This window comes from Terrapene carolina, unplaced genomic scaffold (assembly GCF_002925995.2).
Source record: "Terrapene carolina triunguis isolate 2854851 unplaced genomic scaffold, T_m_triunguis-2.0 Scaffold1018, whole genome shotgun sequence".
NCBI classification, from domain to species: domain Eukaryota; kingdom Metazoa; phylum Chordata; order Testudines; family Emydidae; genus Terrapene; species Terrapene triunguis.
In genome coordinates this window covers 335289-361744 of record NW_020665369.1, presented here as the reverse complement: position 1 = coordinate 361744, position 26456 = coordinate 335289, and the positions used below count along the sequence as shown (strand labels likewise).

The window sequence follows — 26456 nt, the reverse complement described above, 5'->3', positions numbered from 1 at the left end:
GCTGCTGAATCAAAGGCAGCAGAAGTCCACTGTACGTGAATTGTAAATAAACTGCCCCTGTTTCCTATGTGCTGCCTTATTGCCCTTGTCAGCCCTCAGCTAGCAGCTCTCCACATGCCTGCTTGAGTAGATAACAGGGTGGGATACTATATGCAGTGTGTGCTGGGCAGAGCTTCTGCCCTAATCAGGCCAAGCTAGTGTAGTGCCTGCTGCGGTGAGCCTCCCCCCTCCTCCCAGGAGGAGAAGTGAGGCCCTGTGGAAGGAGGGGAGAATGCTCCTCTCCCCCTGAGGCCTTGCCCTGCGGCAGTTTTTCAGAGCGCTGTGCTGGTGCTTGCAGGCTCACAAGGCAGGCGTTCATGCTTCCTTCCCTGCTGTCAGGGAGGCGGAGCACTAGAGTCCACCATGGGCCTCCTGCTTGTTGCCTTTAGGGCACTGAGCTACTCTGGCTTATCCTCTGTTTCAGTAAATTCACAGGAAGGCAGTGTCCTTGTCCTGTGTTTCTGATTGCAGGGGTGGTGCTCGAGGGGGCCTGCCTGTAGAGCTTTGGCTGGGGGAGGGAGCCCCCGCAGGCCCATGATTCTCCCCACAAGCCTCTCATACCCCTTCTCTCAAATAAGGGTGAATCTGTTTTAACAGTCCAGCTCTCTTTTGGAGTAAGTGGCCCCCTTTATTACAGTGATGGCAGCTAGGCTATTGCTGGTTTAGCGCATGGGAAGAGTGTGACCTCTTTTGATTGCCTCTGGTGTCCTTTACAAGCCAACCGATCACTCAGCTTTGAGTAGAAACTAGAAAATGTGTCACGATGGCTGCTGTTCATGGTCTAACTGTGAAGCTGTGTGTGTTCCTACAGGGTTGTCTGTCTCCCTCAAGCAATGCCACCCTCTACTCCCCTCCTAATACCAGATTGTGGCTTTTTGCTCAAATGCTGTACTCTCCTTGGATGCCCCTGACACCTGCCTTCTGGGAAAGGGCAAGCTGCAGCAGCTGCCCTGTCAGGCTGGAATGGATGTTGCCTTTGCAGCCGTTCCCAGGACAAGAAGTGCTCTGGTGTCTTGGATCTGCATGAACATTGATTCATGGAACTCAATTAGTCATGGTATTCTCTCCCTACCCGCTCCCCCCAGCAGAGTCTCCTGTAACCTGCTAAGGAGCAGAACCTGCACTGTGCACCCACTGGCTGTGAGTGCAGCTGGTGCCAGAATAAATTCATGTCACTCCTGGCTAAAATGCTCAAGGAAACGAGAGATGCAGAATTGTTATAGGAGGCAGGTACAGGGTGAAGAGAGGTGGAATGTCATACAGTATCAAAGAACTCACTTCTCATGTATATGTAAACACCATATCTATTATAAGCTGTCAGTATTGGCGGGGAAGTGCCTGGCTTACCCCTCCCAGTCCTTTCCAAGGCAGCACATCACCAAAACGAAGCAAGGGGGTTTGCTTCCTGCTGATGAAACTGCACCAGGTTTAACAGGGAAGTGGACCTTAAATCCAGAAGCTGCTGTTGTAACACGTGAAGTGGAAGTATGAGGTGGGACTCCTCCCTGTCTCCATTTGAACACACAACAATTTGCTCAGCTCTTCCTGGCGGAGAGTCCTCTGTGCCTGTTTGCTGAGACAGATTCTTTTGCCATTCCAAGCCACTGGGCTCAAGAGAGGGATGAAAATCATGTAATGAGCAAAACTTCAGGGCCCAGCCAGGTAACGGTGCTGTCTTGTCTCACATGCGAGGCTATTAAGCTCCTTGTCCTCTTTTGTCTCTGCTGCTGTCTGCCCTGGAAAGCTGGTAGCCAAGCCCTGATGCAGGAATCCAGGCTACAGCCTGGCTTTGGAGCTCTGGTCCCTTTTCAGGAAGATGTTGATGAGCCCAGCCACTACTTCAGGCTCATTCAGGTGGACAAAATGATTTCCAGTCACCTCAGCAAACTGGAAGTGCTAGAGGGAGAGAACACAGGGAGATGTGAACTGGAGGAAATACTTCTCCATGCAGTCTGTAGTTAGCCTGTGGAACTCACTGCAACAGGAAGAAATCAAGCTAAATGCTGGGGCTAAATATTTTTCTTGAAAAGAGGGATAACTTCATTAGCAGATGCTGTAGACATGCAAATTAAAATAAGCATAATCTCATCTCATCCTGCAAGGTTGTAAAATGATCTACTGAGATGGGCAGGCAGACGTCTTCTGCAATGAGCAGTACTGAGCATGGGGGCAGAGGCTGCAGTAGGGGCAGGCAAACAAGGCAGCTGACTAGGGCAGCAGATTCATGGCAGCCTGGGGCATACTCTGCCCCACACGAGCTGCTGCCGTGTGGGCTGTGTGTGTGGATCCTGCATCCATTAATGGTTCCTTAAAGTGCTTTGATCTAGTCTGGTTTCAAAGAGGACTAGATCAAAGCGCATTAACAAAGTGTTAATGCACGTCAGTGGCACCCTGGGCACATTAGCACATGAGGCAGGGACCATGTAGCTGGAGGGCTCAGCTTAAACCCTGGTGGTCTCCCCTTGGATGAGCCAGAGAATGAGGGGCCCCCCAGTGGCAGGTATGTGGCACCCCCAGCCTGCCCCTCCTGTCCTAGTCTCCTGTTCCTCCCTATCCCTGGTGTCCTACTCCAACCCCAGATACCCCTGCCCCCCCTGGGATCCTGTCCCCATTTTCCATATCCTAACCTTCCCCCCCCCCCATCCTGCCCCTGATCTCCCTCCTGCCTCCTGTGTAGCTAGCCCTTCTTCCACCTGGCATCCTGCCCCCTGTCTATCCCACCTCATCTGCCCCCATAGGCATTGGAGACAGAGGCCAAAGGGCCATTGCCCCCGCCCCCAACACACTTTTAAAACCTGGCTGGGACGGAGCACACCACAGCCTGGCCTGGCTGGCCTCTGGGTCCCACTCTGCTTCACACCAGCAGCTGAGCTGATCCCTCATCTACTGGCTGCTGAAAGGGCACGGTGGCTCATCTGGGAAGCAGGATGGACCCATCACCCAAGAGCCTCAGGATTGGCAGCTGGGAGGGTAAGATTGGGGGGGAGATAGGGGCTTCAGACTGGGGGTTGGGGGGGCTCCATCAAGGGGCCCAGAATGGTCAGGGCTTCCCTCCCCACATTTTTGCAGACCTTCCAATTTCCATGCCCCTGATCCCCTGGGGTCTGTCCCTTTCCCCAGTCCTCCTTACCCCCTGGTGTCTGCCCCACCCCACCCTGTCTTACTCTTCCCCAATCTCCACCTGCCCCAGGAGCTGTTCCCTTGCCCTGTTTTCCTACCTCCCACTGTACCCCATTTGTCTCCTCTGTATCCTGGGCTTAACACCCCCCCCAGGTCCTGGCCCCCCAGTCCCACTCATCCAGTCTCCCTATATTATCCCCCACATTGTTCCACCCATGTATTGCATGCCCCCCCGCCCGTCTTCATGTCAGGAGTCCCCACTGGCCTGGTGCAACTCCCCCTGCATCGTAGGGTTCCCTTTGGATTGACACCCAGAAGGGTTTGCTTGGGGGAGGGCGGATGGATGGACCCGTACGCCACAAGTCTCAGCTAGATCCCTAATGCAGGGCTGCTGGTTCCTCAGGATGGGGGATCCCAGTGTGGGGTCCTTCCAGGGCAGCCTATTTATGGAGGAGCACACTGCTTTACTTGCTGCACTGTGGCCCTGAAAGGGGAGTCACTCCTGTCTGTGGATGGGGTGTCCCCTTTGAAATGTGGGTGCTGTTTTAAAGGAGTCCTTTAGGTCCTATACATATTTATATCAGACCCTGGGCTGGGGCGGGGTCACTTACCCACCCACCCAAGCCAGAGCTGTAGCCAGGCTTAGCCCCACAGTTTTATCCAATACGTGTGGACTAGACTTTTCCTTGTGCTCTTATTTTCAATTTTTGTGCCTACATGGGGGCTTCCCCCTCTACCCCTCCACAAGTCCCCAGCATGGGGGAGGCTCTGCCCCTTACGCCCCTGCTGGGGGCTTTGCCCCATTGGCTTAGTCAAAAATTGTACAAACCTGGCTCTGTCTATGTTAAGGAATTGTAAACGTGGGGTAGGCAGAGCACTGATGTAGTGCCTAGAGTGGCAGATTGTCTGACACACCCTCTGAGGGGGGGCAGGGGATCTCCTTCATTTGAGGCATCAGGCTGCTGGCGAGGGTGGGGATAACTGGAAGTGGAGAAGGACTTGGCCTAGCAGTTGCTAAGTGGGGCAGTCTAATGCTTCAAATAAAGGAGACAACCAGAATGATGAAGGGTGTGAACTTAAGGCACTAAAGCTAGTCCAGTAGAACTCCCCAGGTGGATACTTATTTTGGAATAAGAGTGTCCGACTCCACACAGAATGCTATTTCCCTGTGTGCACAAACCCGCAGTGACTGGGCATGTCTGGCTGGTGCTTGCTCTCACCTTCAGGTTGGACTGGAATGCTTCCCGCAGGGGCTTCACAAAGTTCTGGCTCACGTTTTCAGCTTCAGGATTAAAAATTCCATCCTGTGCTCTAGAAAACAATCACAGAGTTCCATGCAACACACAGTGCGACTTGGGCCTCATCTCCACAGATCTTAGCTGCTCTCCTTCCCTGAGAGGTGAGACCAGACACAGACAGAGAAATTGAACTAGCTCATCTTGCTTTCCACAGTCACATATGTGTAGGCTGGGACTGGACTATATGACTGTGTTGTGGACACCAAGGGTTAGACTCACTTAATTGAGTGAGAGGAGGAAGGACCAAACTCAGGGGTCCATTATCTATCAAAGCCCTTGCTGAAAGAGTGGATTGATCATGGTGCATAAGCTCAGGAAATTACCCTTCCCAGGGCTCAGTTCTGTGAAGGTCAAGTTCTTAGGAGAGCCCAGGCCAGGACAGCTTTGCCTAGGGTCTGAAAACCAGCTTCATTGGTGCTTTCACCCAACCAACCCCTCCATCTCTCCCTGGTGGCTCTCTCTCCTCCCCCTTTGTGCATGTACATGTTTGGTTTTAGCCATTAAACAATCCCTGGCATTAGCCTCCTCTGGGCAGTAGGGCACAAGGGGCTACAAGAGCAGCCACTCAGGAAATGCTAAAACAGACAAATGAGAGAGAACAAAACAAACCCCACAAACAAGTACACCTCTATCCCGATATAACAAAAAATCTTACCGCGTTATAGGTGAAACCGCGTTATATTGAACTTGCTTTGATCCACCGGAGGGCGCAGCCCCGCCCCCCCGGAGCACTGCTTTACCGCGTTATATTCGAATTTGTGTTATAGCGGGTCGCGTTATATTGGGGTAGAGGTATATTTTGCAGTTTCCCAACTTTAACTTTTATGGGAGGCTGTAACACTGCATTTCTTCCACACGGTGGTGCAATGTGAGATTACAAGTCCTCTCCCTCCCCACATTTTCAAGATGTCTCCAGAAAATCTTTGTTTCTGCTGGATCCAGGGCTGGCTCCAGGCACCAGCAAAGGAAGTAGATGCCTGGGGCAGCCAATAGAAAGGGGCGGCGGGTCCTTCACTCTTCCTCTTCGGAGGCAGTTCAGCAGCAGCTCAATCAGGTTTTATTTTTTTTTTCTCCTTCGCCGCTTGGGGCGGCAAAAAAGCTGGAGGCGGCCCTGACTGGATCCAGAAGAAACAGCTAGACACTTAAGAACATGTTCTCCTAAAGTAAAAGTGCCCAGGGTTCTATTTCTGTAACAGATGGAGGCTAAGCCAGCTCTGCAGTTAGTTTCTCCTCCTCCATTTTCCCCTCAACTTCTAGTGGGGTTTTATTTTATATTTTATAGAGGTGCTCTAAGGTCCCAATCAAGATTAGAGACAGGTTAAGTAGACATGACATCAGCCCTGAATATCTTGTCCTTTAAGAAGAGGAGCAACATACAGAAGTGAGCAGGGGAATATAATGTTTATAATTTACTTGTTTTGCTTTATTTAAATGATCATCAATTTATGCCCCGCTGCCTCTTCTTGGAGGAGCTGTGATAAAAGTGGGCAGTTGAGAAGGGCTTTGGGGGAGGCAGTGGTAATGGTTTTAGATTAATTTGGGGGATGGGTTTTCCAACTCTGGGAGGAGTGGTGAAATGGGTAAGCGAGGCTAGCATCACTGGTGGAGAGAGAATTAGACAATGAGAAGTAGTTAAAGGCAGAGTTTTAAAGACCGTCACAGGTTTCTTGATATTATAATACTAAGTTCCTTCGTAAAGCATTTAAGATCTACTGATGAAGAGTGCTTTACAAAAGAGGTAGGTATTATTACAATGAGATCCACTTCTGAGCTAACTCCTTAGTGTCTCCTCCTTGAGTTGCCTCATCCTCCCTCCCTATTAGTTGGTACAGTATGATCTATACACTTAGGGCCCAGTTGGGTTCCCAGTGACATGAATATCTCTGCATACACTTCATGGGGAGCAGTGCTAGGTCTTCAATGTGCTGTTTGCCACCTGTTCTATATCTGAGTTTAATTTAACACCAGCTCCTCTCCAAAAGCCTCCCTTGTGAGATATTACCACTGATCACAGCAATAAGGCATCATGGGGGCACCCTAGCAGGTTATTGCACCAGCCTTAGGTGTCTGTGTGTGTGACCTAAACCTGAGAAATGCACTGCTACCCTTCTCTCATACACATCTGGGGGTGGCTTATTGCTATTAGCGTAGGGCCCAATAGTGTTATTTAACTTAAACGACCCCCACTTTGTGTCTGCCTTGCCATGTTTAGTGCCTCCTCCCCCTATGAAAGAGATCCCATAGAAGGATAAGAAAAGAGAAAAAACCTTTTTCCCTACTATTTTGAAAATATTATTTATATTACGGTAGTACCTAGAGTAAATTTGATAGTTCATTGCCATAATGCTCTAGGATGCATGCAATCCAGACTGGACGAGAGCTGTGTGCTTATTTTTCTTGTTAAAGGCAGACTCCAGAAAGCAGCTCTCCTACTCAGCCATTTTAGAATCTTTGGTCATTTCACATACGCACCTGCTCTTTTAGAATCAGAATTCTCCCACTGTTATTCCAGCCCACTCATGCGGTGCCAGGGTGAATTGGGAGTTGGGTTGGGTTGGATTGAGAGGAGGAGCAAGCGAGCAGCAGGTGGGAGTGAAACACACTCAACAGGAATTGAGAAATGTTATACAATGTGTCTTTCCACCATGAGAGCTCCACTACAAGTATTTCTCTCCCTCTCTTCCATTTCTGAGCAGGGTAACAAAGGTTACAGCATAGGGCACACGTTAGTGACCCCTTCAGAGCCTGTGCACACAAGTCCACAGATACAAGCTTTGAAAGACCCAGTGAGCAGGAGTCTCCAAGAAAGGGGGGAGAATCCTGCAGAAAGGGAAGAAAGCCTGAGCCTGGGGACAAAGGATAAGAAAATCCACCTTTAACAGGAGGGATGGTGGCAGCCCCTTGCATGGGCTGGGGAGTGGAGGCTTCCCATGGGGTAGATGATCAGAAGAAGCATGAATACTGCACTGGGGGTTCTCTCTGCCAGCCTAGAGACTCTTCCTCCCTGAGCATCCAGCAGTGCTAGCCAGTTGTGAAGGGCTCCTTGACTCAGCTTCTTCCGGATTCCGTAACTTTTCGTGACTTCTGCAGTAGCTGGTGCTCACAGTCCCTGGGCCAGCAGCAGCAGTTTGGGTGTGTGGGAGGGGGCTAGGGGCAGGGGGTTGGGAGGTGTGGGGGGCACTTACCTCAGGGTCGGAGGCTCCCTGGCTCCCACTGGCATGGCCCTGCAGCTCCTAAGCAGAGGGGCCGGGGGCTCTGCGCACTGCCCATGCCCGCAGGCCCTGCCCCCACAGCTCCCATTGGCTGCGGTTCCCGACCAATGGGAGCTGCGCAGCTGGCACTTGTGGTGGGAGAAGCGCACGGAGCCCCCTGGCCCCTCCGCTGCCTAGGAGATGCAGGGACACGTGGAGCCGGGTAGGGAGCCTGTGAGCCCTGCCAACCCTACCCCTCACCATCAGGGGACCCGGGCTGTGTGCCGCTGCCCGCCCGCCCCCCACCCCAGCACCAGCGGGGGTCCCAGGCCACCTTCCCCAGCACCCATGGCGCCCCCAGATCCCCTGCCCTCCCAGAGGCCCCCGGGCCCAAGTTTTAGTTAGGGGTATATAGTAAAAGTTATGGACAGATCACGGGCTGTGAATTTTTGTTTATTCCCCGAGACCTGTCCATGACTTTTACTAAAAATACCCGTGACTAAAACGTAGCCTTAGTTATGAGGGAGCAGCAAGCAAGAGAGAACCTGTGTCCATGCACTTTTCGGTAGGTGAACACGCACCTGCCATAGGTTAGGTGAAGGAACCCGTGGAAGGGGAATGGGACTTGCTCATGGAAGTGGCACTACCACCCTGTCAAAAGCTGAGCAGGGGGCTAGCTTTGTTTGTGTTTGGCTGTGTGTCACGGAGCTGTTATACACCAAGCTTATTTAATTCCTATCAGTATTAAATCCTTAACTCTACCTTCCGCACAAGGAAAGGGTTTTTATTCACACCTGCCCTCCAGTGCACCACCCACCCTGGGTATGGGCACATGGAAAGGGGTGGACGGTAGGTATTGGCTATGCTTGTGCATCACTCACATGATCATTAGGACACTGGCCTGGATTTTGTTCAAGAAGCTCACACACTGCTCCAGAGTCAGGGAGTCTTGATTGTGCTGCAGATGCAAAGACAAATGGAGATACAGACATCCACAGAAATTCCAGGGGGGAGGGGTTGGGGGGCAATGCATTCACTGGTTGGCCTGGAAATGGTATTTGACACAACATCCTATTGGCTATGCTGGGGCCTGGGTAGGACTTATCAGTGCAGCAGGGTTTTGCAATGTAGGTCTACACTGCAATCACAGGGGTGATTGCAGAGCACATACAGACATGCACACTAGCTTTAATCTAGCTAGCATGGCTAAAAATGCAGTGAAGATGTGGCAACACAGTGTCGCAGGCTGTAAAAGCCTGTCTGGACCCTAGGTATGTACTCGCACCCTAGCCCATGCTGGGGTCCGTGCTGCCGTCTCTCACTGCTGTTTTTTTGCTGTGCTAGCTGGATTAAAGCTAGCCCAGCTATCTCTATCCAAGTTGCAGGCCCACCGTGACAAGTGGAAAACCCTTGTGATCTTGTTAGGGCAACAAGGTGTCTGGAGCTATGAAACAAGGCACCTCTTTCTACCAACTAGGGTTTCAAAATTGCAGTAACACCAGTACATCAAAGCCAAGTGCTGTAATACGTTCAAGAATGAGAACGGTCTCAGTTCTGAGCATTTCTAGTGGGTGTCTGACACACAAGGCTACCTAGGCCCCAGAGTGACTCTGAGAGATCGCGTGACTAAAGTTACCCCATTCACACAAAGTTGTTAGCAGAGAAAGTTTTTAGAAAGCCTTTCCTAAAAGAAGGCTGGCTGAATCTCTTGCTTGGGTCCCTACCTTAGGGCAGACAAAATGAGGACTGAGGGCAAGTCTACACTTAAAATGCTGCGTCAGCGCTTTGATGAAGACACTCTAAGCTGACGGGAGAGAGCTCTCATCGGTTTAGTTAATCCATCTCCTGAGAGGCAGGAGCTACGTCAGCGGGAGAAGCAGTGCTGTCTATGCGGGGGGTTAGCTCAGTATAACTGCGTTGCTCAGGGATGTGGAGTTTTCACACTCCTGAGTGACGTAGTTATTCCGATGTAGGTCTGTAGTGTAGGGCAGACCTGACTCGTTGAAAGGTAGGACAGTCGGACAAGGTGTAGGATATCTGATCACCCCAACTCCTGCCCCCACTCTTCTTCCAAGGCAACCCCACAGAAGGGAAAACAAGCGGAAAAGCTGCCCCTAAGCATCCTCCCACTCTCCCAGGACTTAGGATAGGGAGGGAGAGGACTTGTTCAGGATGATCTGAAAGGGTCCAACTTGCTCTGCTTAGGAAATCCCATTAACTGCAGTGGGGTTTCAAAGCTGTATGGCAAATTCAACCTATTAGAGTGTAAAACAGTCTCCCAGAGGAAGCTCTGCCATTTATATAACTTAAGAGTGGGGGGGAAAGCACTGAACAAGCCTGGGGCAGGGGTGTTGGAACAATTTGTATAGTGGGGGAGCTGAGAGCCATTGAACCAAACTGTAAACCCTGGATATGATGGAAACCGCACCCCTAGTTCCAGCACCTATGGCCTGGGCTTTAGGGTGGTGGGAAATGGAACCCAGATGTGATGTGACCTAAAACGGGAAGGTTTTTTCCCTCTCAGCAAAGGGTCCTGTCACAGTAAGGGGCAGGGGAGAACGTCAGTACTCACCGTAAGGGCTCTCATGTCTCTGTTATACACCAGGCCTGGGAAGAAAGGAGAGAGAGTTATTTACACCCCACAGGGTGGGAATTCACACTGGGGTTCCAGCTCCCCCTCTGCTTTTTAGCTACCCCAGGGTCATATCTAGGGGGAAGGGGAGGAATGATGGATTGGAGATTTCTTCTTTTTACTCAAGTGTTAAATGAATTAAGCCCCTTGGCCTGAGGGGAAAGGTGGGCTTGGAACTCAGTTGTCGGGTACAGGAAGCTCCACCCAGGGCCGGTGCAAGGAAGTTTCGTGCCCTAGGTGAAACTTCCACCTTGCGCCCCCCCCCCCCCAGCCCTGCGGCAGCTCCCCACCCGCCCCTCCGCCCTGAGGCACCCCCCCTCCCCGCGGCAGCTCTCCCCCTCTGCCCTGAAACACCCCCCCACCGCGACAGCTCCCCCGCCTCCTCGGCCCGAGGAGCCATGCGGCAGCTCCCCACCCCAGCTCACCTCTGCTATGCCCCCTCCTCGACCACGCTATTGCTGCTCCGCTTCTCCCGCCTCCCAGGCTTGCGGCGCCAATCAGCTGTTTGGCACCGCAAGCCTGGGAGGGGAGGAGAATTAGAGCGGGGGGCGCCCCCAAATCTTGGCGCCCTAGGCAACCGCCTAGTTCGCCTTAATGGTAGCACCAGCCCTGGCTCCACCCTCCAAATGTAGTCACTCATTCAGATCTCAGGGGCTCTTCACACCCAGGCTGCCCCAGGCCTTGGGCCTAGGCCAGGGAGCAGGTGGCACCCCCCATGCCTTTAATCCCAAAGTCAGCATGGCTCTGTAGCCAGCTGGCCATCACTTCCCCGAGCAGCTGAGGCACCTCACCTCCCGGCACCTCAGTCGCTCCTCGCTGTAGTAAGATCCTCCCACTCTCCTCTGTCAGGTGGTTGTTGGCTTGTAATAGCCTGGGGAAGACACAGCATGTGGTTTTGGAGAAGTGGGGGGCGGAAGGCATCAACAGAGAAGATGATAGAGAGAGGGGGTGGGAGGGAGAAGACCTAACTAGTTCAGTTCTTGTACATTAGCCAACATATTCCAGCCCCACAGGAGGCAGGGGGCTGGCAATGGGGAACAAGCCCCTGCTCAGATTCTGGAAGAAAATGAATTGCTGATTCTGAAGGGAGGGGAAAGTATGAAGGGGTTAGCTGCACCTCATGGTTCTTGCCCCCACTAATTCTGTCCAGGAGAACACCCACCTACTGCAAGAGCTCTGCGAGGGCAGAGGTGGCACCATCTCCCACAGAGACCAAAGATGGGGGGTACACGCACCTCTGCAGCGCTTCTTGGGGGCTGCGTATTTTAGGGGGCTGGTGCTTGTTCTCCTCCAGACTCAGGAGACGTTCAATCACCTTCCTCTTAGAGTTCAGCCATGCGTCACTTTCCTAGAAATCAGAGATGCGGGCAACAGAAGTGATGGTATGTTTCTATAGCACCTTTCACCCTCAAGGATCTCAAAGCACTTTACCAACTACGTACAGCTCATCTGAACAACCACCATGGATGCTGGGGTGGGGTGAATGGCAGCACTACACAGCAGTGGAGGTGGTAATCAGGGGAGGACAAAGTATTGCCAAGGACACCACTACTCTTAGAAACAAAACACTACAAGTTCTTTAATATCTCACCTCTGACTTGGATGGCCCATCTCTAGAGGGAAGAGGGGAGTTCAGCTTCCTTTGCCTACCTAATCCTGGGCCTTTGTCCTGACCCTGCCAACAAGACAGCCAATTAGTGGTGATGGTCATTGGTGTGGGGTGTACGCCTGTCCCACTAGGAACTGGAATGAGATCCACCAAATCCTTTCTGATGACTATTTTGGTGACTTACATGAAAGGAATGGCCCTAAGGTGACATTGTCAAAGGGCCTCAGAATAGTCCCCATCTGTACAACTTTGTGCATGTATAGACAAGTGGAGAATTTACACCTTCAGATCACCCATTTGTGATTAACCTGCACTTCACTGTTGTGTCCAAATGGGTTTGGAACAAGCAAGTTCTGCCCTGGCACAAGTGACTGTGAAATTTGAGCATGCAAGTGATTGTGTGTTCAGAGGCTTGGTCTTCGCTTAAAAATGATGTTGGCAAAGCTACGTCAGTCGGGGTGTGAAAAAGATCACACCCCTGATTAGCATAGCTATGCCAACAAACCTCCCAGTGTGGATGCAACTATGTCGATGGAAGAGGGCTTCTGTCAACATAGCTAATGTTGTCAGAGAACTGGTGTTCCTACTTGGAAAGAAAAACTCCCGTTGGTGTATGCTACGCCTACACTAAGTGGCTGTGCTGACATAGGCTCTGTACTATAGACATACCCAGAGAGAGGCTATGTTTCAAAAGTGTTGGCAACTCACAGTTTTGTCAAGAGTCTCATGAGAATTCTTGCTTTCCTTAAAGCCCCAGCTCCTGGAGCCAAGTGGCTATGTGAAGATTTCAGTCTTTGTTCTTAAAGAAAAAATAAGTTTCTAGCCCTTGTGGCTATGGAGAAAGCTTCAAAATGTGACCCCCAGTGCAGCCAAAAAGCTCAGAAAGCAGAAGGCAAATAAAAAACACCAAATCTATTATTTTACATCATCTCATGATTCTAAAGCCTCATGGTTTTTGGTGACTCATGATTTTTGAACATTTGGGGTTGGCAATACTTTATCTATGATAAGATTGGAACCACTGAACTAGAAATGAAAGTCTTCATGCCCCATCATCAGTTCTGAGTCATCCAGCCCTGGGACGGTCTGCTACTGTGTTTGTCCAGTGCCTAGCACAATGGGGCCCCATTTCTGGTTGGCCCTTAGGTACTACCCTAAGGAACATGATTACGAATAATAAACAAGGGCATTGTTTCTTCACTATGAACTCCTGAAGCCCCAGGCGGCTCCAGACATTTATTGCTCATTTAGATCTGCTCTGACCAGCACTGTGCCTGGGGAAGAGACGGGAACTGTTCTAGTTATCTTACGTCTCTCAACCTCTTGTTCCTTTACCCGCTGCAATCGGAAATGAGCCCATGTCCTCCAGAAGGGAAGACCACTGAGAAACCTGCTCCCCTAGTGGCAGTACAAGGAATGAGCCTTCCAAGGGGTTTTTCTTTACCCTGTCATCTCTCTCTTCTGTGTCTGCCAAAGGAAAAAATCTAACCTGAGGAGCTGGGAAGAAGCCATAAGATTCCACCAGGATCAGCTTATCTACCATCTCAGGGAAAATGCAGGAGAACTGGAAAGAGACAGAAATATTGTGAGAGGGAGGAACAGAGAAGGGTCATGTTCTTAGCTGGCCCAGAACGTACACAATTCTCTTAAGCGTCCTGTATCGGGAGGGGCTTCCTCTCATCTTAGACACAAATTTGTTTCTGTCCCATGCAGGCTGCCCCTCAATTCCCCCAACCTATAGGGGCCATCCCCCTTCCATCTGAGTCAACCGCATGAATAAAGGCTGCTGTACTCACCATTCCTGCGACACTCCCACCTGTGAGAGAGAGGAGGACACTTGGCTTATATACAGTGAACACAGTACAGGGCAACACCCTTCCCCAGAGTGACAGCTACCAGGAGGATGCTAGGGAGTATTGGTGGGGTGGCCTAGAAGCGCTCACTTGACAAGGAGGCAACAATCTCACTTGAGGTTTGAATCCCAAGCCACAGGTCAGTGCGTCTCCCAGCAGGGGGCACTGTAGGAAATAGGGCAGGGATACTGGCTGTGGGGGAGCTCCCTTCAGACACCACACCCAGTCTGCCTCAGCAGGAAGCCCGGGCTAGTGGGGAGCTGCCAGCAAAAATGGTACAGTGCTTTGGGAACAGGGAGATGTGGTCACAGATGGGATAGATCAGATCTGGGGCATCAAACCCACCAGGGAGAGGAACATTTTTAATTATGGTCCATGGCCCAAGGGATAAGTTTAGGGGTACTTGATCCCCTCAATTCACAGCATTTCTCCCACCGATGGCAATCAAGGATAGAATATGGACTGTATGTAGTAACAGTGAGGATATCAGGAAGTCCTGCTAGTTACATTCAGTTTCACTCAGGGGGAGAATACTGTCACCTTTAGGCCTCCATGCTTTCCTCTGTGTTCCCTCCCTTTCCTGTTCTCCTTTCTCCCTCCCTTCCTATCTCCCCTTCTTTCTCCAGAGCAAAAGCAAGAAGGAGGGAGGAGAGGGAGCCATTCCTTTCCTGCACCATGTCTCAATTTCCCCATGGACTTCATACCCACCCCATTTCCCATCCCATCTGACAAAGTGATGAACATCTAAAGAGTTTGTGATATGTAAAGTGTCATCCTTAGGATTTAAAGTTAATCTCCTGATGAGATCAGTAAGAGAGTTCTCGGAGGCTACATCTTAAAGAGCCATTGTTTCAGGCTCTCTGCCAACTCAGGAAGACGGCACTGCGTTGATTGAAACCCACTTTGCATTTGGACTGTTTTTCTTGTACTCAAGAGGCCAAGACATTTAGTTCTTTTTAAAGGAGTGCTTAGATGATTGTGTGTAATTCGAATGGGGTGTGGGCCACATAATTGCATCAAGTGGGAGGGGTGCTTGGCACTTCAAGAGAAAATACTGCAGTCTATTCTCTCCCAAAAGAAAGTGATGCAAGTTAATCATTCACCAATGTTTGCTGGCGTCAAACTGCCATTGGGACAAGTGTCACTTACCCAAACTGTGGCCCATTAGAGTAAATCGACTCCACTTCAAGGCTAAAAAGCAACAGATAAAACACTGGATTAAATACAGCAGCAGTGATGTGTTGCCACTCACCCCTTCCCTACGCACAGGGACCTAAAGAGCCTTCACTGATGTTTTGCTTCCTAGTCAGGAAATAGGATGGATTAGTAGGCCAGGCTTACAGGGACCAACCTCCTCCTGCCTCAGCTTCTCACTGCCTGTGAGCTGGTACCAGGCAGTTCCCTCTGGCTCATAGATCTCACCTGCCACAGCCGTTCCCATTCAGGGCAAGTCCTTGGGCCCATCAGTCAGACAAAGGAGCCTGGCTGCATTCTGCACTGTAGGAAAGACGAGCCTCTGAATGCTCTGCTGTGGAGCATTCATAGGGAACGACAGGCATTCATAGGGAATTCATAGGGCGGACGGGGCCATGGTCCTGGGGAGGGACTGTTATTACTCTTAGTGAAAACGTGTGGCATAATGCAGCATGCCAGGCTCCTAAATCACATGATGCATTTTCATAACAGCCCTTTAGGTTTGTGGAAATCAGCCTGGAAGTTACAGGCCCGTCCATCCTGCTCCTATAAATGTGCCCTGGCATCTTCAAGACAGGGTTTGCACTGCAGCACTTCAAAGGAAAGGGATGTGCGCTCCTTCGGCTCTGGGGAGATGGATGGTGGTACTGAGCAGCGGACAGCTGCTTTTCCAGTTTCACTACCAGGCAGGAAATCGGACCAGGTGGTGTGGAGGATTTGCAGAGTCCTGGTCACGTCTGCTTTTGTTTATGGCTGACCCTGTTGTAAAACACAAAAACTGACTCCATGCACCCAGTGGCGAGTCACGGAGAAAGGTTCGATAGGAAGAATTTAGAGCCTCTTCTAACACTGGTCTGAGCGGGGGAGCAGAGCGCAGACCGTTGAAGCCTGGGGGCTGGTTGGTAAGAAGGAGCGAGCCTGGCAGCACACAGATCCATTGGACACATCAGCAGGTCAGTAACTGCTGCTCTTATGGGGTTTTATTTCTATCACATGGTTTCATGTTTCTCGCTCTGGAAAAAGTGTCAGAAACTGGGCTCTTCATCCAGGCTGCGGGTGCAGAGCGCTGCTCTTGGGTGCTGGTGGACCTGCAGCTTTGGAGAAGGGACTCTCTTGTGCTTGCACCTTGGTTCCTGCTGTGGTCAAGGCTCAGCTCCTGACTCGGGTCCCATGGTGCCTGGAGCCCAGGTAAGCAGCATTATCCCCCCTCTGCACCTAGCGCATTTTCTGGATGAAGGGGTCTTTGAAGGGGCTCAGTCTGGCTAAAGCCAAAGTCAAGGAGGAGTCTGGCCTAGGGGGCTATCCAGAGGATGGATCACGGTGAGGCCAGGAGGAAGCAGAGGATAACTGGTCATGGGGGGGTGGGGTGTGAGAGGAGTCCTGCCTGGCTGTGGAGTCAGGAACACAAAGCTCCCTGCCCTGCGAGTCCTCCCAGCCTGCTCACCTGCTGTCACCCTGCGGATCTCGCTCACGTAGTCCAGGAAGTGGTAAGGAAAGCCCGCGGGCCGGTGGGATGACAGGCCGTGGCCCCCAAAATCCATTGCCATGTAATAGTAATCTGAAAGAGAGGCAGGGGCGACAGTAAGTCACAGAGTAGCCTCCCTCCCCGCAGCAGCAAACCAGAGGCTCTACCATAACAGATCTGCCCCACCTTTAGGGAGCGATGGGATGAGTCTGTTGAAGGTGTTGGCATTGTCCAGCCAGCCATGCAAGCAGAGCACAGGACGGCCTTGCGGGGATCCCCAGGCCTTGGCTGCAATGTGGCCCCAAGGAACTGGGAACTTTAACTCCGAGACCATGCCTGAAATACAACATACATCAGCAAATTACCTCACCCGAACACTGCAGCCTCATTGCTCAGTTTGGGTGCTGTGAGAGTCATCACACAGCGCTCAGAACAGGTAGAGGGCTACACAGGTGCCAGCTGTGAGTCACCTAGCAAACTCCAGCCTGTGCTTATGTAGTAACTGTTTGCCACCCCCAACCCTGGGCCTGACCCACCTCCTCCTGGCCTCTCACTAGTCCTTGCCCATGTACAGCCTTGCAATCACGTCCCTCCTCTTCCTCCCACATCCCAGCTCCCCCTGTTTCACCAGCTGTCCAGTGAGTGATGAGCTGGACCCAGGATCTTACCCCCTTTAATCACAGAGGTTATTTGTTGAGATGTTTTGGGGTTTCTTTCTGGTAAGTTCTGACCCCCAGAGACCTTTCCTTTGGGATTTCCCTACCCCTAGGTCACTAGCAGCTGCCCTCTCTGGTAGCTAGCACCATCAGCACGACTGACTGCACCTTCCAGGGCAACATGCCAGTGATGCTCCTTAACTGCCAGGAAGGGGAGGGCTTTCACAATAAAGCAACAGAAGGAATTCCCCTCTCTCAATCCTCTCCTGGCTCCTCAGCACCTGCTAACCCAGCTGGACACAGGCACAGAAGATCCAGAGTGGGACTCAAACCTGGATCTCAGCAGCAGATTCCCCTTGGTTAGCAACCCAGACACCTACCTGCCACTGGCAGAGAAGACCATTTCAGCAGCGAGGGCATCTCGTTTTCTATCTCCTGGAGCCTTAGAAGAAAAGCGGAACACAGTCTACTAGAAACAGTAAGCAAGGGGAGGCAGACCCTGACCTTTCTCCTTCAGCACTATAGTCACTCTGTAACCTGATGCCAGACTGCCAGAGTCTGGTCCACCTCTCTCATGGACCTTGTCACAGAAGACACTCCTCCTCTCACACAGTGTTTATTAGCATCTTCAAGGAAACAGCTCCCTATTCATCATCCACCAGGGGCTCCTCTACCATAGATCCTCCCTACCCCTACATGGCAAAATTATCACACCCCTGGGCACAATGTAGGATGCTTGGCAATACCTGTATAGCTTGGCATGCCAATGAAGTCTCATTTAATTGAATTCAATCAGCTGCTTCTGCAGAATGGCAGGAGATGCTGCAGATCATGAGAGATGTCAGAGCTGCTGCATGAAAAAATCCCACAAATAGAATAGCAGGGAGTAGCGCCTGTAAGGATCGAGGGGTATTGACAGAGCCAAGGCTGGTATTGGCCAGTCAAAGATAGGATATGGGACCAGATTACCTGACTCGGCATGGTAATCTCCATTAATTTCAGAGGCTCGGTTACCTCTGCTCTCAGGATCCCCCAATCATTGTTGCTCCCCCCATTGCTGCCACCTCATCCTGGCTCTATGCGTGGGCTGGGAAGACAGAGGCTTTCTGCTCTTTCCACCCATTCAAGAGCATATCGGAGCAGAGATTGCTCTTGCATGAGGAGCCCAGGACTTTTAGGCTTAGCTCAGGCCCCACACAAAAAAGTTATATTGGCATAGCTACACTGGTCAGGGGGTACGGAAAAACCGCACCCCGACCAACATAGCTATACCGACAACACCCCCAGGACAGATGCAGCTATGCTGACAGAAGAGGGCCTCTGTCAATGGAGCTAATGTCATCCAGGGAGGTGGTGTTCTTACAGTGATGGAAAAACTCTTTCTGTCGGTGTAGGCTGCGTCTGCGCTAGTAGGCTATGCCGACGTAGTTACATTGGCATAGTCTCCATAGTGTAGACATATCTTCAGTCTGAGAAGTCAGAGAGTGGTTCAGCCCCACTTACCAGCAAAAAAAATGTTCTATAATATTCTTGCGAGGAGAAGGAAAGCTTACTGGTATAGGGATACCGGCACACTGTACCAGCAAAGCGCTCCTAGTGTGCGAGTAGTTATACTGGCAAGTCTGTTAACGGTATAATAAAATTACCCCATGAGCGAAACGAGCTATACTGGGAAAGGCACAGCTTTGCTGGCATAGCTGCACCTACCCTAGGGATTTCTCCCAACCCAGTTATGTCAGATCACGACTCTTCACACCCCTGACTAACAGCTGTGCTGACAGAAGTCCCTAGTGTAGAACTGCCCCTAGAGTAAGACACTTAAGGCCGGAACTTTTGCTGGTATAAAGCAAATATGCCAGTTTACCCTCACTGCGGACATGGCCCTTAAGTTTCAAGAAGCCAGGCAGCTTGAGACAAGGAACACACAGCCTCTCTGCACTAGGGTGTTGGTCCAATTCCAGCCCCTGGTTGGATGTGTCCTTGACCAGGCTGTACTAGAAACTTTTGCCAGTCTAGCAATGTCAGTTAGAGGTGGGATTTTTTTCACGACATTTCTATTCCACCAAAAGCCCTAGTGTAGAATCAGTTATAGTGGCAGAAAGTGACTTTACCAGGAGAGCTGATTTCATTAGTGCCATATATTCTCTTGGCAAAAGAACTCTCTCATCAATATAAGCTAGGGCTGTGCGAGGAGGGTTTGCTGGCATAGCTATAGTAGCGGCAAACCTTTTCTAATGCAGATTAGGCCAAAGTCATCCCAACTTGCTTCACAAAAGCTCTTTGGTAGGATCTGGTCTGATTCCCAGCAGGACGAGTCCAGATACCAAAACTCAGCATCCTGTCCACCTGGCCCCTGCCTTTGCAGCCTCAGCAAACAGGCCAAGGACTGAGAGCACCAGAGAGAATTAACTGACCCCTTAGCTGTGGTCCCCCTGGGCTGAGGCACAGTGGGAAACTCCATTGCTACCTACTCAGCCCGTACTTATCTCAGAAACTACAAGCCAGGATTTCGCTCTGACACCCTCCCCAGCACTAGCCTCACTCAGTCAGTACAAAGGGGAGATTTCTAAAAGGAGGAAGCTAGGTAAGAACCACACCAAGGGGAAAGGAGATCAGAAGGCAGGAGGGCACCTGTGCAGCGGCTGTTCACATACCTCCAGGAGTCCACACGGCTGCGTCTAGCCACAAGCAGCTGCACAGACTGAGCCCTGAGTCGGCTCAACGCAGAGAGCAGGAAGGGAGGACTCAGACAGCCACTTCCTAGTAGCTGCAGCCGGAACTACAGAGAAGATCCTCCCCCTGTGGCTGCAACGCTTAAAGGGACCTAATACCGCCCGCTCTCCGCTGTAGCCTCATTGCTGTACACAACTTAAGGATGGTGGTGGGGTGGTGCCCTTTTAAAACTGATATCCAGCAGTAGTGATGATAACCGTACCTTACATTTCTGTAGCACAGTCCGTGCTGAAGGGAGCCTGCTTATCTGTGCACTGCCTAGAAAGGGAGTGTTTCTTCCACTGCTGAAATGCAGCCACTGCTGCTCTGGTGTATTCAGCTGCTCTTTAACAGCACGCAGCAAACACTAGGCCAGTGAATCCCAAACGTGTTCCGCCGCTTATGCAGGGAAAGCCCCTGGCAGGCTGGGCCGGTTTGTTTACCTGCCGCGTCCGCAGGTTCGGCCGATCGCGGCTCCCAGTGGCCGCGGTTTGCTGCTCCAGGCCAATGGGAGCTGCTGGAAGCAGCGCGGGTCAAGGGATGTGCTGGCTGCCACTTCCAGCAGCTCCCATTGGCCTGGAGCAGCGAACCGCGGCCACTGGGAGCCGCGATCGGCGGAACCTGCAGGTGCGGCAGGTAAACAAACCAGCCCGGCCCGCAAGGGGCTTTCCCTGCACAAGTGGCGGAACAAGTTTGGAAACCACTGCACTAGGCAACAGTGTAAAATAGGACATGAAGAAGAATGCTGTAGCCAGTGTCATCTTCAGGGGAGACAATCATCACCCAAACAAGAATTTAACCCCGGGCACCAGTAATAAGACCCCCTTGCATTTCCAAAAGTAACATGATCCCTTTTATGCAGTGTTGTTGCAGCTGTGTCAGCCCTGTGGTATTAGAGAGACACGGGGGTGAGGTAATATCTTTTATTAGACCAACTTTTGTTGATGAATAAGAGCTCTGTGTAAGCTTGGAAGCTTGTCCCTCTCACCAACAGAAGTTAGTCCAGTAAAGGATATTACCTCACCCACCTTTTCTCTGTAATTATCCCTCTTGTGAATACAAGGGCTTAGTATCTCTGCTTCCTGTGCCGTGCAAAACGCAGCACCACTGTATGTGTATGGGTGTGTTCTGATTTTAAACTCTTTCCAGGAGAGTTCCCCATCTCCAAGGAGCAGCGACCCCTGGTGACTATAAGCACAATTACAGCCAAAGGACTGCCTAGCCTGCAGCACCCCCTCCTGGACACAGATGAGACCTGCAGCTTCACCGCTCAGAAATTTCTGCACTTTGACAGCAGGAGACTATGGCATGGTCTACGCTACACGGTTAGGTCGACATAAGCTTCCTTAGGGTGACCAGGCCCTAGGGTGACCAGATGTCCCGATTTTATAGGGACAGTCCCAATATTTGGGGCTTTTTTTTTATATGGGCTCCTATTCCCCCCCCCCGTCCCGATTTTCCACACTTGCTATCTGGTCACCCTACCAGGCCCTGGTCTACACTATGAGTTTAGGTCGAATTTAGCGGTGTTAGATCAATTTAACCCTGCACCCGTCCACACGACGAAGCCATTTTTGTTGACTTAAAGGGCTCTTAAAATCGATTTCTGTAATCCTTCCCTGACGAGGGGATTAGCGCTGAAATCGACATCGCCGGGTCAAATTTGGGGTAGTGTGGACGCAATTCGATGGTATTGGCCTCCAGGAGCTATTTCAGAGTGCTCCACTGTGACCGCTCTAGACAGCACTTCCAACTCAGATGCACTAGCCAGGTACACAGCAAAAGCCCCAGGGAACTTTTGAATTTCATTTCCTATTTGGCCAGCGTGGCGAGTTCATCAGCACAGGTGACCATGCAGTCCCAGATTTGCAAAAGAGCTTCAGGATGGACTGAACGTGAGGTACTGGATCTGATCGCTGTCTGGGGAGATGAATCCGTGCTATCCGAACTCCGTTCCAAAAGTCAAAATGCCAAAATATTTGAAAAAACCTCCAAGGGCATGATGGACAGAGGCTACAACAGGGACCCGCAGCAGTGCCGCGTGAAAATTAAGGAGCTCAGGCAAGCCTACCAAAAAAACAAAGAGGCAAAGCCCCAGACATGCCGCTTCTATGATGAGCTGCATACAATTCTAGGGGGGGGGGCCCTACCACTACCCCACCCCTGTCCATGGAGTGCAAGGGGGGAGTCTCATGCAACAGGGATGAGGATATTGGGGACGAGGAAGATAAGGAAGTGGAGGAGGATGAGGATAGCGCACAGCACGCAAGCAGAGAAACCATTCTCCCTGACAGCCAGGAACTGTTTATCACCCTGGAGCCAATACCCTCCTAACCCTCCCAAGGCAGGTTCACGGACCATGAAGCCGGTGAAGGCACGTCTGGTGAGTGTACCTTTGTAAATATAATACATGGTTTAAAAGCAAGCGTGTTTAATGATTAATTTGCCCTGAAGACTTGGGATGCATTCGCAGCCAGTACAGCCCCTCCTTTTAAATGGCTAACCCAATGGGTGCTTGGTACGGGAAAGGAGGGCGCTGCTGTTTGAAACCATTCCCACATGTTATGAAGGTTGAAGAAGCTGAAAGACTGTGGCTTACCATGGCTGCCTGCAAGCCGAATTCTGTTGCCCGGCCCTGCGTGTGTCATCTCTCACACCAAACTGCCAGGCCCTCAATATAAGAGGCAAAATGCGACCTTGTACCGAAAGCACACGTGCTATGTAATGTTAACAGCTTGGTTCACCGTGAAAGAGTCTACCCCTTGTTCTCTAAAATGTGTCTTTTTAAATACTATTCTTCCTTTTTTTCCTCCCACAGCTGCAAATGTTTCAACGCTCCCCTTATCATCTCCATCCCAGAGGCTAGCACAGATGAGAAGGCAAAAAAACCACACTCGCAATGAAATGTTCTCTGAGCTCATGCAGTCCTCCCGCACTGAAAGAGCTCAGCAGAATGCAGAGTCCAGGAAAGCAGAAAATGAATGTGAGGACAGGAGGGACGAGCGAGATGAGAGGTGGCGGGAGCAAGATGAGAGGTGGAGGGAGCAAGATGAGAGGTGGCGGCAGCGTGATGAGAGGAGGCAGGATACAATGCTGAGGCTACTGGTGGATCAAACTGATATGCTCCGGCATCTGGTGGAGCTGCAGGAAAGGCTGCAGGAGCACAGACCGTTGCTGCTGCCCCTGTGTAACCGCCCGCCCTCCTCTCCAAGTTCCATGCCTCCTCACCCAGACACCCAAGAATGGGGGGGGGGGGCACTCCGGGCACCCAACCACTCCACCCCAGAGGACTGCCCAAGCAACAGAAGGATGGCATTCAATAAGTTTTGAAGTGCAGTGTGGCCTTGTCCTTCCCTCCTCCCCTCATCCACCACCCCACCCGGTGCTTCCCTCCTCCACCACCCCTCCCGGGCTACCTTGGCAGTTATCCCCCTATTTCTGTGATGAATTAATAAAGAATGCATGATTTTGAAACAATAATGACTTTATTGCCTCTGCAAGCAGTGATCAAAGAGGGGAGGGCGGTTGGCTTACAGGAAAGTAGAGTGAACCAAGGGTGCGGGTTTTCATGAAGGAGAAACAAACAGAACTTTCACACCATAGCCTGGCCAGTCATGAAACTGGTTTTCAAAGCTTCTCTGATGCGCAGCACGCCCTACTGTTCTCTTCTAACCGCCCTGGTGCGCGTAATCAGCGACCAGGCGATTTGCCTCGACCTCCCACCCCACCATAAACGTCTCCCCCTTACTCTCACAGATATTGTGGAGCACACAGCAAGCGGCAATAACAATTGGAATATTGGTTTCACCGAGGTCTAACCGAGTCAGTAAACTGCACCAACTTTTAAATGTCCAAATGCACATTCTACCAGCATTCTGCACTTGCTCAGCCTATAGTTGCTCCTTACTACTGTCCAGGCTGCCTGTGTATGGCTTCATGAGCCATGGCATTAAGGAGTAGGCTGGGTCCCCAAGGATAACTATAGGCATTTCAACGTCCCCAACAGTTATTTTCTGGTCTGGGAAGTAAGTCCCTTCCTGCAGCTGTTCAAACAGACCAAAGTTCCTGAAGATGCGAGCGTCATGTACCTTTCCCGGCCATCCCACGGTGATGTCGGTGAAACGTCCCATGTGATCCACCAGTGCTTGCAGCACCATTGAAAAGTACCCCTTGCGGTTTATGTACTGGCTGCCAAGGTGGTCCGGTGCCAAGATAGAGATATGCGTTCCGTCTATCGCCCCACCACAGTTAGGGAATCCCATTGCAGCAAAGCCATCCACTATGACCTGCACATTTCCCAGAGTCACTACTACCCTTGATAGCAGCAGCTCAGTGATTGCGTTGGCTACTTGGATCACAGCAGCCGGCACAGTAGATTTGCCCACTCCAAATTGATTCCCTACTGACCAGTAGCTGTCTGGCGTTGCAAGCTTCCACAGGGCTATCGCCACTCGCTTCTCAACTGTGACAGCTGCTCTCATCTTGGTATTCTTGCGCTTCAGGGCAGGGGAAAGCAAGTCACAAAGTTCCATGAAAGTGCCCTTACGCATGCAAAAGTTTCACAGCCACTGGGAATCATCCCAGACCTGCAACACTATGCGGTCCCACCAGTCTGTGCTTGTTTCCCGGGCCCAGAATCGGCGTTCCACAGCATGAACCTGCCCCATTACCACCATGATGTCCAAATTGCCGGGGCCCATGGTTTGAGAGAAGTCTGTGTCCATGTCCTCATCACTCTCATCACCGCGCTGGCGTCGCCTCCTCACCTGCTTTTGCAGGTTCGGGTTCTGCACATACTGTAGGATAATGTGCGAGGTGTTTACAATGCTCACAACAGTGTAGGGATATTAAAGAAGGTACTAACAGTGATTCCCCCAAGTGACAGTGACCCCCTCATAATTTGTCCCCCACACTTTAAAATCCAACAGTTTCACCAAGTACAAAAATCTCTTGGGTCTTCTGTTAAAACTTGTAAGCTACTGTCTGTAGAAACCATTGATTATATCTATCCTGTGAAAGATACTTTGTTACTATGTAAAACTTACAAACAAGTTAATTGACTTTGTTCTTGAAGTAATTAATACAATGTAAACAAACACTATAAGCCGTTAAGTGACTTTCATTTCATTCAACGGCTCCTAGGACAGACCCCCACCCTCTGTGATTAAAGGGCCGGGAGTCTCAAATGAATTAGCACACACCCTGAAAGTGGTGGAGACAGTAAATTAAAATATGGTTAAGATATGGAATGTATGCTTGTGACGAACTGGGTCTGTTCTTACTGTGGTCTGGGAATGCTGACAGGGGAGTGTGGCTGGGATAGCCGGCATTGGGGGATGGGAGACTGACTGGAAATACCTGAGCCTGTAACATGAGAACCCAGGAGGGGGCTGGGACCAGGTGACACCTTTGCCCAGAGACTGAACAAAGGCTGGGGGAGGGGTCGCTGAAGGCAGAGTCTGGGAAGCTGGCTGGTGAGGTGGCTGGAAGGCAGGGAGGGCTCTGACCCCAGGAGGTGGGCTGGGGTGCCCAAGGACCCCAAGATGGCCCTAACTGTGGGGTATCCTGTTGTCTGTGCCTGCAAGGCCTGTCTTGGACTGTATTCCTGTCATCTAAATAAACCTTCTGCTTTACTGGCTGGCTGAGAGTCATGGTGAATCGCAGGACGCCGGGGGTGCAGGGCCCTGAGTCCCCCCATACTCCGTGACAATGCTGATGAATGCTTGATATACATGAATGGTTAGGGAGGTGCCAGCCTAGAAAGGGAGTATCCATCAGCCAAAGAATGTGTAAAGTGGACCACCAAAACCCCCGGAGGGTAAACTGGGATCCACCCCATCACCTGGAAGGATGAGAAACACAAACTTTGGACAGTGTGGAGCCACCAGGAATGTGCCCAGGAATGTGCCATCCGCTGATTGAGTCAGCAACAGCAGGATGAAACAGCTCCCATAGACTAACATAGGAATTAATTCCTATAAGAATGGATTCTCAAGACTGAGGATTTTGAGTCTCTGGTTCTGCTGCCAACCTCCAGGAGCATCAGGTGCACCTGACACAGACTCGGCTCCATCCTCATGACCAAGATACCTGACCAGTAACTTGGCATGAGCAACTTCTAGGCTGGTAACTATAACACCTATACAGAACTTAAATGAATGATTGTGTGAATTAATCTCTCTCTCTCTATATATGTGTGTGTGTATAAGGAATAAGTAGTGATAGGAATAAGTAGTCAAAACAACGTTGTTTACTTTTATCTTTTGCTTTATCATTGTATTTACAATAAATGTGGCATCTTTGCCTTATCCCTCTTAATAAGATCCTGCTGGTTTTTATTCTATTGGTATAACAACAGCAGCAGTGAGCTGAGTGGGCTCCATGTTTGCCGTGGTATGGCGTCTGCAGGAGAGCAGAGTTGCAGCGGAAGCGGTGGATGACGACGGATGCCACGAGAATAGATATTTATACCGAACAATGAGAGGACTTGCGAGATGGATTCATGGCACCAGGAGAGCAGGAGAGCAGAGTTGCAGCGGAAGCGGTGGTTGGATCATGACGGTTATCAGTCCTATTGCACCGTCTGCTGAAAGCAGTATGGCGTCTGCACGGAAAAAAGGCGCGAAACGATTGTCTGCGGACTGTGACGGGTTGGATCACAGAAACCCCCTTGGGAGCTGCCACCCA

The 26456-nt window shown here is 51.0% G+C and overlaps 1 protein-coding gene across 2 annotated transcripts; it reads right to left on the bottom strand.

Moving 5' to 3' along the window:
- Positions 1–411: 411 nt before the first annotated feature.
- SERHL2 (serine hydrolase like 2) lies at positions 412–19786 on the bottom strand. Of its 2 annotated transcripts, XM_024213127.2 has the most exons (14): positions 19712–19786; positions 17438–17499; positions 16588–16737; positions 16381–16494; positions 14892–14933; positions 13686–13705; positions 13379–13453; positions 11872–11955; positions 11516–11628; positions 11072–11151; positions 10221–10255; positions 8530–8606; positions 4380–4470; positions 412–1935 (listed from the first exon to the last, which is right to left on the bottom strand). In XM_024213127.2, the coding sequence occupies exons 2-14, from the start codon at positions 17475–17477 to the stop codon at positions 1816–1818; spliced, it is 1041 nt and encodes a 346-aa protein (XP_024068895.1). In that variant the 5' UTR covers positions 17478–17499; positions 19712–19786; the 3' UTR covers positions 412–1815. The 2 variants fall into 2 exon arrangements, with proteins under 2 accessions (XP_024068895.1, XP_024068896.1); XM_024213128.2 differs by lacking the exon at positions 11872–11955 and having other exon boundaries at positions 1246–1935.
- Between the last annotated feature and the right edge of the window lie 6670 nt (positions 19787–26456).

Bases quoted from the DNA above. Each gene is read 5' to 3' on its own strand.
- SERHL2 (XM_024213127.2), bottom strand. From the start codon at position 17,477: ATGCCCTCGCTGCTGAAATGGTCTTCTCTGCCAGTGGCAG. The intron at 14,934-16,380 runs GTGAGCAGGCTG...GTTGCTTTTTAG, and splicing joins GATCCGCAGGGTGACAGCAG to CCTTGAAGTGGAGTCGATTT. The intron at 4,471-8,529 runs GTGAGTGATGCA...ATTGTTTTCTAG, and splicing joins GCCAGTGTCCTAATGATCAT to AGCACAGGATGGAATTTTTA.